Source organism: Lotus japonicus, chromosome 1 (genome assembly GCF_012489685.1).
Source record: "Lotus japonicus ecotype B-129 chromosome 1, LjGifu_v1.2".
In the NCBI taxonomy this organism is placed as follows: Eukaryota; Viridiplantae; Streptophyta; class Magnoliopsida; order Fabales; family Fabaceae; genus Lotus; species Lotus japonicus.
In genome coordinates, this window is record NC_080041.1 from 33523070 (window position 1) to 33539426 (window position 16357).

Here is a 16357-nt window from a genome sequence, read left to right on the forward strand (position 1 = left end):
ATCCCATGAAACAGCTAGCTATGTTCTGTTTTTTTTAGGTTCCTTCTGTTTTTATTGAAATCAAATCGCACACTTTTTTCTTCTTTGACGGGTGTAAGCTCGTTCATTAAATGATTTTGAAGAGGTTCAAACTTATGTCATCACCCTATTATAGGTTTTAACTTTTAATTTGTCTACCACCTATGACTTATGACTCCGTTTTGGTTGTCTTGTTCGGTACTTCTAAATATTTACTAGATATATGTAGCGAAATACTAGGTTTTGGTTGTCTACCACCTATGACTTATGACTCTGTTTTGGTTGTCTTGTTCGGTACTTCTAAATATTAGGTACTACTTAGGCACTTAATTTTTGTCAATTATTTGGATACTTGTTGAATATATTTTAACCAAAACTTAATTTTTTTAATCAGCTTTTATTCCTGTTGCATTCGTATCTGGTACCGCCGTACCGGTGCAACATAACCTCACTTTACATAATTTGAACTTGAAAGTTGCAGTTACTTTGAATATGACTACATGAGGTACTAGTACTACGATGAATCCTAAGTCCTCAAACATTGTTATACACTCTTTGAAACTTTTTATTGTTATAATGAATCTCATGTTTATGATACTAATGAATAAATCTAATAGTTAGTTTCAAAAAAAAATCTACTAGTTATTAAGGAGGTGATAATTAGTAAACATTCAATAACAAAATGAAGTGTTGGAAAAAATATTACTAACAATATAGTTCTTGGACCCTCAAAAAAAACAATATAGTTCTTGAATGATTTTGGTCCCTTTTTTTTTGTCTTTTTGTCGGGTTGCCTCTCATTCCTGTCTCTTGATTGGGTTTCTAAGTTTTTCCAGATAATAAATAATTATTTTATTTTAATATATATATATATAATATATATATATATATATATTTGTAACATTTCTGTCAATTATTATTAATCTGATTAGGTAATACTAGGTTTATGAATATAACCTGATGTTGATTGATTAGTGTTGAAAAGCATAGCACTAACATTTCTCTAATGGTGTTTTAGTGGGAAATTATAAATATTGGTCGTTGATCCAGTATCTAACAAAGAAAAGGTTTGATATCTTTCAATCTTTTATTTAATATATTTAATCAATTCACTTTATTGGTGGGGTTGTTTTAGTTCTCATCCACAAGGGTAGATATCATACATATTTAGGCATCATCAAGTTAATTGCTTTTCCCGTGTGATTCAGCTTTTTTCCTCAATATTCATAAAAAGTATGTCTAGAAAGGATTCTTCCAACACGATTACTTCAAAACTTTTTACAAAAATGGAATATATATTCTATTGAGGTAATCGTGTATTATGGAGCAGAATTTTCAGAGTTGTAACAAAAATCAGTAATCATGACACCCAAATAGTTAAACACCCCACATATAGTCAATTTTTCTCTTATATCTTTGTTTCTTATCACGTTACATCATATATTACCTTTTCATTTTCTTTTGTGTATGTAAGTATTTGCACTATGCAGAATGCAGATGATGTTCACGTATCATTTTCCAATATTAAATGTACATTGTAGTCCGCAATCCTCTTAGTCTTTTTTGCTTGTATAAATTATTGACTACACAAAGCACATGGAATTCATGTTGTCAATGAAGGGATATGTTAGGGTCGTGCGTGAGCACAAATGAAGGATCCTCTCTTGCTTTTCGCCCGCTTGAGAGAAACCCTCCTTCTCATGAGAGAAATGAATCAAAATTGCCGTATACGTGAGCCTCATATTGCTGAAGAAGTGCTGTGATCTCTCCCATTAGGGTTTACAAGGTTACATATCACCCACCTGCAATAAGTGTGTAGGAAATAACTTGGGAGGGAGTTATTGACTTTCAATGTACGAGGAGGAACTTCCAACTCGAACTGGTTTGAAGCTTCCTAGAAGCTTTCTTCCATATTCAAATGCCATAACAATGAGACCAAATAAGTATAATAGGAAGAGATGCAGGTTTTCTAATCTGCAGTTAAGGGAGACGTTGCTTCCCCCCTGGATGTTTCTGACAAAAGACAACCTTTTGCCTCTCCACCCTGCACACGCATATTGTAGACTTAATCAGAAAAAAGGAGTGAACCTAAGCAAACTATTGACTTTATTCCAACTTCAGCCCCATAAGCATAGATACATTTTAATAGTTTTTTAACAGTTAATATGTCAAAAAGGGACTCTCAATTTTGGCCTCCAAAAGATAAGACTGAATTCATTGGAAGGCCATACAGTAAAAATGAATAGAATCAATAGATAAAATTCATTTCAAATAAGGATCCATATGATATCAGAACATATGTTTCAGCTCACTTAGAGCTAGTGGCAGACCCAGAAATTCTGGGTTGTGACCAAGCAGAGGCAAACCTTTTTAGCCAAGCTTGATTATTATTATTATTATTATTATTATTATTATTATTATTATTATTATTATTATTATTATTTCACAAGCTGTGATATCTGTCAGTATTTTTATATGGCAAGTAATGTTACTGGAGTTAAGATTCAGAGACATCTATTGGGTGTAGACACCAAAGAGAGAAAGGAGGAAAAGAGAGAAAAGTAAGGAATGTGATATTTGATGTGAGGTGATAAGAAGCGAGAGATAGAGAGAAAATAAGGTATTTGTCGATGTCTATACTATTTAAATGTCTATGAATCATAACACATGTAAATGTGAGTATCATTTTTCTTTTGGTGTATATGAAAGCTAGAACATCTTATAGGCATTCACCTGTAAATCCATCTGGGACCGGGTATGCACTGATGAAACATGGCTCTATGCTCTGTGTCTGGGGGATTTGGGCTGTTGGGTGCTCTAATTGAATAGTCTAGTTTAACACTCCGTGAACGAAATTGGGGTTTGCTGGGGAGAAGGAATTGGATGTGGTTCATTAAAATTTGAATTTAGGGCAAACCTTCTAAGGTTGTGGGGACTAAAACGGTAAACCGTGTATAGTAGTAGAAATTCAAATTGCTACCCTGACCCACCAACTGGGTCTGTCTCTGCTTGAAGCTTAGACATTACTACCACACGTTAACCCACCAAGCTACAGAAAACAGTCATTGCAGGTGTCATATGTGCGGTCATGCAGAATTGAATAGTGCAAGAAATACTAATTCCTTAAAAAAATGGAAAACTTACAAGACTCTGCATTTGACAAATTAGTCCAATCATGTGGATCCGACTTCCCTTTTGATGCCTTGAGCAAGTCGAACAGTGCTTGATTAACCTGAATTTTAAGATATTTTAGTTCACTTCAAGTGAATCATAAGAGGCAAAGAACAACGTGCAAATTCTACAGCCAGTGTTCTATAGCTCAAATTTCCAGGTATACATTCATTACATGCAAATTATACCTCTTCAGGCCGCTCATGACTCACTAAGTGGCCTCCATGAAGATCTACCAGTCGAGCTGCTGGATAAAGCCTCTGAGCAAGTCTTTGTGCATAGTACATCTGAGCAATTATATCATACCTGAAAGTGCAGGAAATGTTTAAACAATAAGACTATGAAGTAAATAAATTGTGTCTGTGTACTGCATTTTCTTTCATGCACATAATTTCCTTTCTGTGTGAATAATTTGTGCATCACCTTGTGTGACGTTTTATTTATATTTTTAAACTGAGGGTTCATACTTCATAGTTCATACTAAGCAGCATTACATAGGGTTCCTATTAAGCCGAACACAGTACACACCTGCCATGAATGACTGAAACAAGAAAACCTGCTGATTTGATCCTCTCAATCTCTGTTTGAGTCACTTTATGTGTCCAACATGCGTTGAGTTGACCGTCAAAACCATAATTAGATTGCATCCCAGAATTTGATATACCTTTAACATATTGCTGAAAGAGAAAGGGACATTGAATTAGGATATCTTATACTAATCAACACGGAATGACCATTCATATTGATTGGAAATCTGGTATAAGGTGTTTAGGAATTAGGAGTTCAGAGGAAAATAACAGAAAAGGGAATAACTAAATGGTGGTGACTTTCGTTCCCCTTATTTGGATGTCAAAAATGAAAAAGGGCAAAGAAATGGAAATTCAAATAATAAAATCTGATTATTCATTATAATACATATTAGTAATGTTGTTAACCTTCTCAAATGGACTACAATATTAAAATTCTAGTTCAGAAATAAAATTTAGAAAAAGAAAGTTGTTTTCATCTCATAGATGCAAAGGGTTCCATATGAGGGAAGTTACTAGTTGATGTGTTTATCAATATATTACATATTTTGGGCTTAGTGTTCAATAATTCAGTGTGAATTATCATTCAGTGTGAATTATCTGCAAAGGGAGCCTAGGCAAAGTAGTTGGAGTTGCTTCTATGTGAATGAGAGGTCACTTGTTTGAGTGGTGGAGTCAGCCTCTAGTGTGCCAAGGCAGGGAAATCTTCCTACAAAAGATCGGCAAGGGGGATCGAATCCTTCCCTAGACTACGCCATGGCAGGAGCTTTAAGATATTTATTAATTAAAGAAGACTTAATGATATTTATTAACTCACGTCAATATTTCTACATAGATATGGATTTAGGGTGCGTTTTGGGAAAACAGCTTATTTAAGCGCTTATGGCCATAAGCACTTATCGCATAAGCATTTGTTCATAAGCTAATTTGAGAAATTTATTAAAATAAGTTAAGAATAGGATACAAATAATCATAAGCTATCCTGAACAGCTTATGAAAATAAGCTTAAAACAACTTTTAGGTAGGTCATAAGAGCTACTTGCATAAGCTTTTAGGCAATAAGATAAGCCAAATAAGATCTTCCAAACAAAGGCTGATAAGTTTGAAAATAGTAATATTGCTATAATAGTAACTGAGATGATTTCTCAATGAAAATTCCCCAAATTGAGAAAACTAAGATGAATGTCGGAGGATTTTGAAGAGTTCACTGAATTTAACAGTCCTATTATTAATTTGTGAAATTCTCAGGAACCATTACAAACAAGTAAAGAGATATTTTAGATGGTAGAATTCTGGGAGGACATACATTTATTTATAAGCATTTTTGGTCATGATGTACACCTTTAAGATTTGGATACTTTGATTACAAGTAGCTGCAACTTCCTGCATAAGTTGCACTTTTCTCTATATATTTTAATATGCTTCTGGTATATTGCTATTTAGCCAAGGTAACACACACAGAACTACAGCATAACAGTAATAAACTCCAAGCAAAGTAAACAGCATCTGCTGCTTAACTTAATTAAGCTTATTTAATATACTGTACCTGATATAATATCGTTCTCCTCTTAACAGTTCCAACATATTCCTCAAGATATTCCTGCATGTCAGATATAAAACTTACATAAAATTTCCATCCTAAGGACAGTGAAAATTATTTTTAGCTGCTAGTAATTGCAGATTAGAAACAATACAAGACAGGAAGAACAAGATAACCTCCTTCAGCTTATTGACTGCAGAACCCAGACTATCTTGACATGATTTGGAACTATAGTGATTCAACTTTCCAAATTCCTCTCTTACTTATATATTAGTCTGCGTTCACTATTATGTGGAATCAAGATTTTAAATTGCGATCACGTTTGATTATGCCAGGATTCTTGATGTTGCAAAAAATTATAAATAAATGTGGTTCATATAGCCACAATTTTGGTCTCAATGTGATGTGAACCATGATTTAAAACATTGTGTGGAATTAAGGGGGGCGAAATACTGAACAAAACCATGAATATGATCTACCTGTGAGTAGTGGGTGTCCAAGTCAACTTCTGCCCTTTGTTCAGGAGTCTTTGCTTTCAAGAAACGGTAAGCAACGGAGAATGTTCGCCGGTCAAACTGGAAAAAATAATTTATGTGAACAATCTTAGAAGGGCTTCAGGAAAATTCTAAACCAACATAAAGGCCTCATAATTTACAGGCAATCATGAATCAGACAGATCATAATTCAAAGTATAACAACATATATCTAACCCAAATATATTTCAGCTTATGAATCAAGCATGGGGCATCCATAATATTATACATACTACATAGGAATATTTTATGGCTAATATTGAATTTTAGTTACAATTTCTTTTCTTACTGTTATGTATTGGTCAACAAAATTTATTATAGATGACTAGGGATTAACAAGAGATATTTAGCATACAATTAATAAAAGATTCAACCAGATATCAGGTAAGTTTACCGTGATGGAGGGTCATAACTGCCAAAACCTAATCTAACCAACTTTATAAGTTGTTTGATGCAGCATATTCTGAGTATCAAATACCTTCAAACTTATTACTCAGCAAATTATCAACCCATACTAATTCAAAAGCTACGTAATAGCATAAAGTTCCAAACTAAGTGTCATTTAAACAAATTAGCACTGAATATTTATAGCATCAAACATTTTCTTTCCAATGTACCACACGCCTAAATGAAAGCATATGTGACTAAGAGAGGACAACCTAAAAGTCGAGTAGAAACATTTGCAATGTTATTAATGCCTGATGGTGGTCCATGGTAGCATGAAAAAATACTGCCATAAAACATGAAGGCAGATGATGTTGCAGATCTGCAGCCTATGGGGGGAGTATGGTGGCTATAATGAAAATATAACACGCAGACACACAAAGTATAACCAAAAGACTGCAAAATATAACAAAATATATATATATATATATATATATATATATATATTATATGTTCTGAACAACAAAACAAAATCATATTGCAGTAAATAAAATTCACATGCTCTTCACTTGTCATTATCAGATAGGACAATGTCTTCTTGAACCAGGGAGGATAAAGTGACAGAATTTGACAGGGGAACAACAAATACAGGTTCCTTTACTACAAATGGATGGTTGCCTGAGATGGAATGAGAAAGGTAAGATGGGAGGTCAAGTGAAAATAGCAGCAACTATGATGGTTTGTTACTTTGTTTAGGGTTTCACAACTGTGTGATTAGTGTTTTATGAGTTAGGATTTCATAGTCCATGGGTTTCACAGTGAAAAGAGCCAGGTCGATGTTACCCATCTCCTTTTTTCTTGAGGTCTATTTTTTCACCATTTCTGCTGGAACTGCCGGGTGCCCATAGTAGTCAATCCCGGATAGCGGCGCGTAGCGGCCGGCCCCAAAAGTGGGATAGCGTGATAGCGCATAGAGGGATGGCCGCTATTCTGAATTTTTTTATGTAATTTTATATCATTAATAGTTTAATACTATATACATATAAATAGCAAACAATGTCAAATATTGCCTAAAATTCATAACATTCATAATAGAAATAAAAATCATGAGTCTTGAACAATAACACACAACTAATAACTTCTCAAAAGCAAGGTAAAGAAGTCGAGTTTGCAAATCTGAATGAAGAATGAAGCTTAATTCTATCAATTTTGACCTATAATGGCCCTGAGAAGTCCTAACATGCCCATAAAAAGGTTCCCCAACAATTTAAAACGAAGGGGCTTGAGTCATTTTCTCCTTCGTTCATATAGCGCCGCTATTTCCCGCTATTGGCCGCGATCTGCCGCTATTTTGGCCGCTATTCGCGCCGCTACGACCGCTATTGTGAAGTTGGCCGCTATTTCATCTCAATAGCGGCAGGGAGCCGCTCCGCTCCGCTACGCCGCTATAGCGCCGCTATTTGCCGCTATTGTACATGAACTCAAAATTTGATCCCCTTGCATCACTCCTCAATTAGGTAATAAATCAGTCTTGATTTGAGATAAATCGCACTGGGGATTTTATTTTTAACACTTGAAGTATACCTCTTATAACAATGTCACTCCTTTCATAGTTAGTTTCCTCTTCTTAAAATTTTCTACGAATTAAAGGGAAAAAACTGTTACATTATGAGAGAGTTATAGGGCAGGGGATAGAGTAAGCAACTTGGGATGGTCAGGGAAAACGACAGAGTTGGCAATGCAATGTAGTATTCTAAACGCGGCACAATGCAGCATTGATGTTCTAATCGCATAGTTGTAAGTATATTACAGAAGCACCATCTGCCCAGTGCAGTAAAAAAAGAAGAACATTCTGTACAAATGTATTGTATTCATGCCTAAAGATATTAAATAATACCTTTGGAAAACATTGAAAACCTCCACCTGTTACATTGAGCAATGCCAATGAGAGGACTCTATCAGGAACCATTGCTGCTACTTTACAAGCTATCATAGCTCCTGTTTTGATAGTGAAAATATAATTAAAACATATACAAATAAATCAACCTAACCTAACATAAATCTATAGCAGTTATAAAAATAAGTTCATTTATTTTCCCAGCTCTACAAAACAACCAAACCACAACCAAATTTATTCAAATTCGAACCTTTTCCGATGAATAAAAAAACTACAAATTTATTTGATATCATAGCAATAAGACAGATGAACTCACCCATTGAGTGCCCAAAAACATGGGCTTTTTTCCAACCCAGATGATCTAACAAAGCAACCGCATCCTTGGCCATGATCTTGGTTCTGCAACCAGCAATCACCGAGCATCAATCAATCGTTAAAATCCATTCAGCAACATCACAATTTCACTTCGGCAATAGAAAAATGAATCAAAATCAAGCAAAATAGAAATGGAGAATTCGGAAAAAAACAACGAAACTCACGAGTAATTGGACTTTCCGGCCGGCACGGAGCTCCGACCCACGCCCCGATTATCAAACGCGCAAACCTCGATTCCACCACCATCGGAATCATTGTCATTTCCGCTCGAAACGGCGTCGTCGTTGTCGTCATTGTGGACGGTGGTGCCAGTTAGCCCCTCGATTTGTGGGCCCCATGCTTCAAGCGTGGCTGCCAATCCTGACCGTTGAAACAGTCCACATAGAATCAGGAAAAAAAAATGAGCTATGAAAAGATAAAGGAGGAGGAGGAGGAGGCGGTGGTGGAGGAAAGAGTACCAATGATGAGGAGCACTTTGGTGGGACCACGACCGTAAGTTCTATAATATATCTTCAGGTCATTGTAGAGGTTGACGGCGTCGGCGGGTGCGACGGCGGCGGAGGAGGAAGGAGGTGATGAGTGGTGCTGCGTTGTTCCGACGTCGCAATACGGCATTTTAGCGGCGGCGCGTGAGACGGAGTGTGTGGGAAATGGATTGAAGGGGGAGAGAGAGAGAGAGAGGACGGGAGAGAGAAAATGGTGGAGGTAATTATAGTGTGGGGAGGCTGGAGGGGGAGGTTGGGCGGGAACACGTGGCAGATAAGAAGTGGGTGATGCCACGTAGGACGGTCGGTTCGGCTTTTCTGGAGGGACGCGGATAGTGTCAAAGTCAAAATGACAACTCCAAAATTGAATTCAACTCAACAGAAAGCAGAAAGAGAATGGGCGTGGTGGTGGGTGGTGGCCTCTATTCTACTATTTCTGATTTACTATACACCACCAATTCCATGATATGATAATGGCACGTTCTTTTTGTGTGGCTATTTTTATGTACAGGTGCTAACTAAAGTTCTAGACATGTGTTTATCTCAATTAATGGGTTGTCTAAGATTTTGGCTTATGCAGGACTCTTAAAAAGGCATCATTGTGGTTCACTTTTAAATGAAACCCAGTTAATGGAAATCTAGACAATATTCACTTTTAAATAAAATTCAGTTAATGGAAATCAAGACAATACAAACTGTTAACATAATCTCTAAAATGGGATGATTTAGATTAAACTCAAACTTGGTCATTCACTCTCTTTCCACCAACCTACCCTCTTATGGCCTAAATTCGAATCACTTTCCACCATATAGAAGCTCTCTCCTCAAACCAAACCCCGAGCAACTGCCTCGTCTCATGCTCCAAAGCGACGCTTTGAGAGCTCAATCGGCCTTCTCCGCTTCAACAAATCTCAGCGTTGGATTTCAATCAGTATTGTCAAACAACGGTTATAGGAGCACTATAGCTTGTTGATGCCTCACCGCTATTCCGCTATTTGTTGTTATTGCCTCTCTAGGGACTTGAAATAATGAATTGTTCGCTTTTCGCAATTAACAACACTTATTTTAGCAACTCCATCATATCTAGCTTAGGGAACCACTACATAGTCTTTTCCTTCTCCTCACCACCTCAGTCACCGACTCTACAGGCTTCAAAAGTATTTAAAAGAGTAACTAGTAGACACTGTCAAAGAACCCATATCTGCTATGGGATTTCTTCTCAATATATTCTTCCAACTTTCCTTAATCTCATCCCACCTTCATTGACACCTTCAGCACAAAAGAATAATCGAGAACCTTGAAATATGGAACGCATGCAAGCAGGTTCCTTTTTTAGTAAAATAATTAAAGGTTATTTTTAATTTGAATTTGTATTTTAATGATTGAAATTTGAAAGAAACTGAAATCACTACACCAGAAAAGGGCTTTTACAGTGCCCCTTTTACAGCGGTTTAGGTGGCAGCCGCTGTAAAAACACAAACACGGAGCGGATGATGGGCTATTACAGCGGTTTATTAAATTAACCGCTGTAAAAGCATTACCTTTTAACAGCGGTTCTCTTAGAAGGCGTTGTAAACACAAAAACACGGAGCGGTAATAGGCTTTTATAGCGGTTTATAGACAGAACCGCTGTAAAAAATAGGCGTCACTAATTCTTTTAGTGACGGAAATGAAAACGTGGGTATTTACCATAAAAAACTTACTCTATCGAATCTTTTTGTCTCCACCGCTCTTTCTCTCTGAAATTTCATTTCCCTCTCACACGAGTCATTCTTAGTTCATTCTGAGGTGTAAGAAAAACCCTAATTTTGATGCCTCAACTTCACTTCTCCTCCTCCAAATCGAGGATCCATCCCCAAAACACCAAGAAGCCCAATCAATCTCACTTCCTTCACCTTTATCACTCCACCAATAAGTTTCACACCTTCAACTTCAAAGAGGGAAGACACCGAGAGAGATGAGGAGGCAACGGAGACAGAAATGGTCGCTGATGAAACGGGAAGCAGAGACTCCTCTCCTTTCTCCCCCCAAACGACGGAAACGGAAGGTGCGATGGCAGATTCTGTGGTTAGGTTTTTTATTCAGTTATGGATTTGGAGGATTTATGATCCAGATTGCAGCGTGCAGATGTCGATGTTTGGGTACTACTGAGTACTGATTGAGGAGATGGAGAGAAGGCCTTTATGCAGCGTCTTTGATGCTTCAACAGATATTCAATTTTAACTCCAACTTGAAGACCTTCACAGGTTGTCTTCTTCTTTTTTTCATCCCCACTTTTTTTTAAAATAATTTATGTTACACATTGACAAATGTAATTTTCTAGTTGTGTTTCTGATACTAGGTAATTTAATTTTGGTTTTCAGGTAAGAAATTGCAGGTAAGACTTATGCTTAGAAAGTTAGAATCTTTCATTTTCTGTTGAAATTTTTGCATTTTCTCTTCCTTATATAACATTGAATTTACTTGATTTACTACCTTGCAGCCTGAATGATTGGCTCTTTGAATTTTTCTAACACAGGATGCTTTGGCCCTGGTATGTACTTCTCATAAAGTAGCAGATTTATGTATCAAAAAATGTCTCTTGTTAACTACTTCTCTGACTTTATTAGTTTTTGAATCATTCAGGTATTAAAGGTGAGCTTCAAAATATATTGTGCCCTGAATGATGGAATCATATATCTTATGGATGAGTTAGTGCCTATCTCAGTTTAATTTGTAACTTTTACCACCTTATTTGGATTTTAAATTGTTTGCAATTCTTTGATATTTCAACATCTGATGCAGTAAAGGCTCAACCTAGTTATAAAAGAGCTTTGATACAAGTTTATGATCAATGATGCTTTGGTTCAGAAACATTCTTCTTACTGTCCAATATGAATTGTATTTTATTTTCAAGAGTCAAGACTTTCCTAAAGGGTCGTGCTTGTTGAATTGATAGTTATTCTAATTCTAACTATGCAGGATTTTACTCTTGCAAGCTTCTTTAAAAACTGCAAAGAATTAAACCTTGCTAGAAATTTTCAATTTCCAACCTTAATATAGGTGCTAATTTTGATATATGTTCAATTTATCTGTTAATTGCAGGCTTGTAGTTAGAAACTTGATATTTTGATATATGGCTTTGTTTGCAGTTGATCCACTTTTATTTGGAAAATCCACTTGTCAACCTTTTCTAGTCTCATTCTTCATTACTCAGTTTCATTAACAGGTTTATATGCTTTTATTGAAACCGTTAGTTTAATTTCCAAGCAGATTATTAAAATCTCCTCTCACATAAAGCAGCATCACAGTTTGAAGTGTTGTCTACTTCCGGTGATACGTGCTTAGGTGGTGGTGACTTCGATTATGTTTGACTTGTTTCTTTTTTAGTACTGTAAACTATAAAAGTTATAATTTGGTGTATGCCCATGATCAACATTTGTTTGCTAACTTTCTTATCATTTCTATTCGCTGTAGAAAATTGTTGATTGACTGGCAGCAAGCTTCAAGAGAGATAAGGTATTGACCTTTTGAGAAACAAACAAGCTCTTTAGCTTCTTGATAGTGATAGCATTTTGCTTCCCCAGTGGTGCACTCTATCCAGTCGTTAAATAGCTGCTAAATTCATACTTGTAGTAGCTGCTAAGTATCATTTGCCTCGTGATATAGCTGGCAACCTATAACTTGTAGCTAAGTTAATGTAAAATGGAGTAGTGTCTGTTTATAAACTTGTCTATTTATTTACATGAAGTTTTCTATATAGAACAAAGATATCTGAGTTTACAGCATTCATTTAGTGTTAATTCTTTGGCTTTTGTAGTGCCATCGTCAGACTAATAGTGTTGATTGCGGATATTATGTGATGAAGTTCATGAAAGATATCATCACTCACCAACAACTTGTGATCCCAACGAAAGTAAGAAACTTTGATATGCGTTCACATTGGATTTTAAAAGCTCTAATTGTAACTTAACTCTATTTTTATGCTGTTTTGTAGTGTTTTGAAGATTGTCAGTTCGTTTCCTACAATGAAGAGCAATTGCGTGAAGTTAAAGATGAGTGGGCCGCTTATGTTTTTTACAATTGTTTTTAGTATTTAATCTATTGGATAGTTATCTATGAGATGGTGGTAGATGAAGTTAAGGACGTGGTTGAGATATTACGCACTTTAGAAATTGCTTCGAATTTATGAAGCTTTTGATATTTATATATATTGGTTTTGATATGCTGAAGTTCAGAAAATGTTTATTTTATGGCTGACTTGATATGCTGAAGTTCAGAAAATGTGATCTTTTTTGTTTGGAAGACTCAAATGGGGAGAGGGTCCTTATGATTTGGAGACTCAAGACACATTTCTATTGCAGAAACTCATTTATGGGAGTTTTTTTTTTGCTGTCATGGAATTACTGTCCATATGCTTGCTATAAGAATAGAGGTTCTGTTTACATGAGATGTTACTGTGCTTATATGATATACCTTGTTTTAGCTTATGTTACTGTGCTATACCTTGTTTTAGTTTGGTGATGTGTATTGATTTTGCAGTCTTTCATAGTTGTTGAAATGTGTACCATTTCGGTTAAATTATGATCAATATATCTTCTTTTCAAAAAAAAGAAATGTTGATCTTTTGGCTGAACAGGGGTGGTAATTAATTCAACCAAAAAAAAAAAACAAATTACAGCGGTTCCGTGGTGGAACCGCTGTAATATATATTATCAATTACAGCGGTTACCGGCTGAAACCGCTGTAAAAGAAGACTCAAGTATAGCGGTTATTCTAGAGAACAGCTGTTGTAGGTCTGTATTTACAGCGGTTTTATTAAATCAACCGCTGTAAATAATGCGTCTTTTATAGCGGTTAGAACCGCTGTTAAGGCTTTTACAACGGCGAGATCTACAGCGGTTCTGGAGCGCTGAAAACCGCTATAAAAGGCTATTTTCAACCGCTGTTAAAGGCCATTTATGGTGTAGTGAATAAAGTTGATACTTTGTTGTTGTTCATGAGGTGGGGTGAACTTGAATGTTTAGGTTGTTGTTGGTGATTGGTGAATGTCAATGTTTTGGTGGTGTATCTGAATGTTGAGGTGAACTTAAATGATTGAAATCTAAATGTTTTGTTGGAGCTTACGAGCAACAAAGAACAAAATGTTTGCCTCTAGACCTGTGGTAATGTTAGTTGGGCAGTTTTGTAAGTGGAAGAAGGGGAGACTTCTTTATTAATTAACTTCTTTTTTCTCCCAACAAATGTTGAATCTTAACGTGAAAAAAATTAAAAATATCTTATCCTGAATCATATATTGAATTAAACATTTTAATAAATTTTTTAATGGATGCATTGATGCAATTATTCCCAAAAATTGATTGACGAGCAAGAAACTAGTATCGTCCCTGGCCAAGCTATGATTGAGAGGAGGAAGCCGAAGGGTGGTGGTTAATGGGGAGTGGTGGAGGCGGATAGAGATGTGGTGGCAAGAGTGTAAAATTGAGAAATGAGAGAGATATGGGCATTATTGTCTATTAATATTGTTGTTACATGTTGTCTTGCATTTTGTCAAAACAACCGATTGTCGAATCAGATGTCGTGGCATCTGATTCTGTGAAGCTAGGGCATCAGTCCTCAGCTTGGGTTTTAGTTGTGGGTCCTTGAAGATTTTATGAAGATATATTTTTGTAGTTACTTGAGGTTCAAGTAGCTGTACCAGAAGAGTTTTATTTGTGGGTTGTTATTTGTTGAAACAATCATTGTTAAAAGATTGGTTTCTATCTTTTCTCGTGCAATACGTAACAAGATCTATCAAGATTGCGTTTTGAATTGTTGTTGCTGCAATCTGTTACTTCAGCTCACACTAACCCTAGAGCCTATGCTGTCGCTGTTGAAGTGTATAAAAAGGACGAAGACCTAAAACTTGAAGACGACCGAAGCTATTGAGAGAGATCAAGTGTTTTAGGATTGTTCATTGTGCTTTGTCCTTTGTTAGTTGTGAATCATCTTTGCTCACCAGTTCTATAAAGCAAAGAAGGGTTATGTGTTGTTTGATTGCTTTCAAACTCTTGTTGTTGATTGTGTTTACCATTCACTGTGGCAGTGATTGAGAGAAAGTGAGAGGGGCTCTCATACTTAGGTCGAGATACTAAGTAGAAATATACTGGGTAGATTAGGAAGTGAACTATGAACTGTGGTGTTCATGAGTGTCTGTAATTCCTTAATCTTGAGATAGTGTATTTCCTTTCTTTGGGTGCAAACCCACCAGACGTAGGTGAAAGTTTTCACTGAACTGGGTTAACAATTCTTGTGTATTATTGTTTCTGTTTTAAGTTTCTGCTTTTACTGTTAAGCGATTGTCGAACCTATTGTCCCAGCATCGTGCAGGACATTCGTTCTATAGGGAACCTGAATTACAATTGGTATCAGAGCAGACACCCTTTTCTGGTTGGGTGAGCTCCAGGGAGTTTGATGCAGTTCTCATGGATAACAAGGAGGGAGGATCAGTCAATAGGCCACCCATTCTGGATAGTACTAACTATGACTACTGGAAGGTTCGCATGACAGCCTTTCTCAAGTCAACTGACAACAAGACTTGGAAAGCTATTATCAAGGGTTGGAAGCACCCCACTAAGCCACAGGTGGAAGGCACTTCTACCATTGCTGTGGAGAAACCTGAGGAAAAATGGACCAGTATTGAAGATGAAGATGCTCTTGGAAACTCAAAGGCTCTAAATGCTATCTTTAATGGAGTTGACAAGAATATGTTTAGGCCCATCAACACGTGTACTGTGGCTAAGGATGCTTGGGAAATTCTGAACACTGCACATGAAGGAACTACTAGAGTGAGGATGTCAAGACTTCAGATGCTTACTACTCAATTTGAAAATTTGATGATGGCTGAAGAAGAGACTATCTCAGAATTTCACATGCGTGTTCGTGACTTGTATAATGCTTCATTTGCTTTGGGAGAACCTATGTCAGATGAGAAGCTTGTAAGGAAGATCTTGAGATCTCTTCCCCAGAAATTTGCTATGAAAGTTACTGCAATTGAGGAGGCTCAAGACATTGAGAACATGAAGGTTGATAAACTTATTGGCTCTTTGCAGATATTTGAGTTGAAACTGAGTGGGAAGTCTGAAAAGAAGAATAAGAGTATTGTTTTTGTTTCTAACACTGATGAAGTTGATGATGATGACTGTGAGGGTGAAAACCTTTCTGAGGCTCTGGCTATGCTTGCAAAAAAATTCAATAGAGCATTAAGAAAGATTGACAAAAGAACCAGGCCTAATGTCCAGGACATGAAGTTCGACAACAAACCCAAGTTTTCTAATTCACAGAGGAGGACCAAGGAAGAAGAAAGATCTGGTCAGAAAAAAGGAGTGTAGTGTCATGAATGTGAAGGATATGGACACATCAGGACTGAATGTGTTACCTATCTGAAGAAGCAAAAGAAAGGTATGATG

At 36.3% G+C, this 16357-nt stretch overlaps 1 protein-coding gene and 1 long non-coding RNA gene across 4 annotated transcripts; one reads left to right on the plus strand and one right to left on the minus strand.

Moving 5' to 3' along the window:
• Positions 1-1350: 1350 nt before the first annotated feature.
• Positions 1351-9140, minus strand: LOC130734464 (uncharacterized). Of its 3 annotated transcripts, none has more exons than XM_057586901.1 (10): positions 8904-9138; positions 8610-8805; positions 8387-8469; positions 8071-8171; positions 5736-5831; positions 5263-5316; positions 3718-3866; positions 3378-3495; positions 3163-3250; positions 1351-2062 (listed from the first exon to the last, which is right to left on the minus strand). In XM_057586901.1, the coding sequence occupies exons 1-10, from the start codon at positions 9058-9060 to the stop codon at positions 1857-1859; spliced, it is 1248 nt and encodes a 415-aa protein (XP_057442884.1). In that variant the 5' UTR covers positions 9061-9138; the 3' UTR covers positions 1351-1856. The 3 variants fall into 3 exon arrangements, 2 of the variants coding, with proteins under 2 accessions (XP_057442884.1, XP_057442885.1); XR_009017953.1 differs by having other exon boundaries at positions 1927-2062; positions 2752-3250; positions 8904-9140; XM_057586902.1 differs by lacking the exon at positions 1351-2062 and adding an exon at positions 2717-3067 and having other exon boundaries at positions 8904-9140.
• A 2418-nt stretch (positions 9141-11558) lies between these two features.
• On the plus strand, positions 11559-13134 carry LOC130731805 (uncharacterized). The gene is made up of 4 exons (XR_009016830.1): positions 11559-12138; positions 12387-12428; positions 12730-12825; positions 12907-13134. It is a non-coding gene; the product is annotated as an uncharacterized LOC130731805 (long non-coding RNA).
• Positions 13135-16357: the final 3223 nt, after the last annotated feature.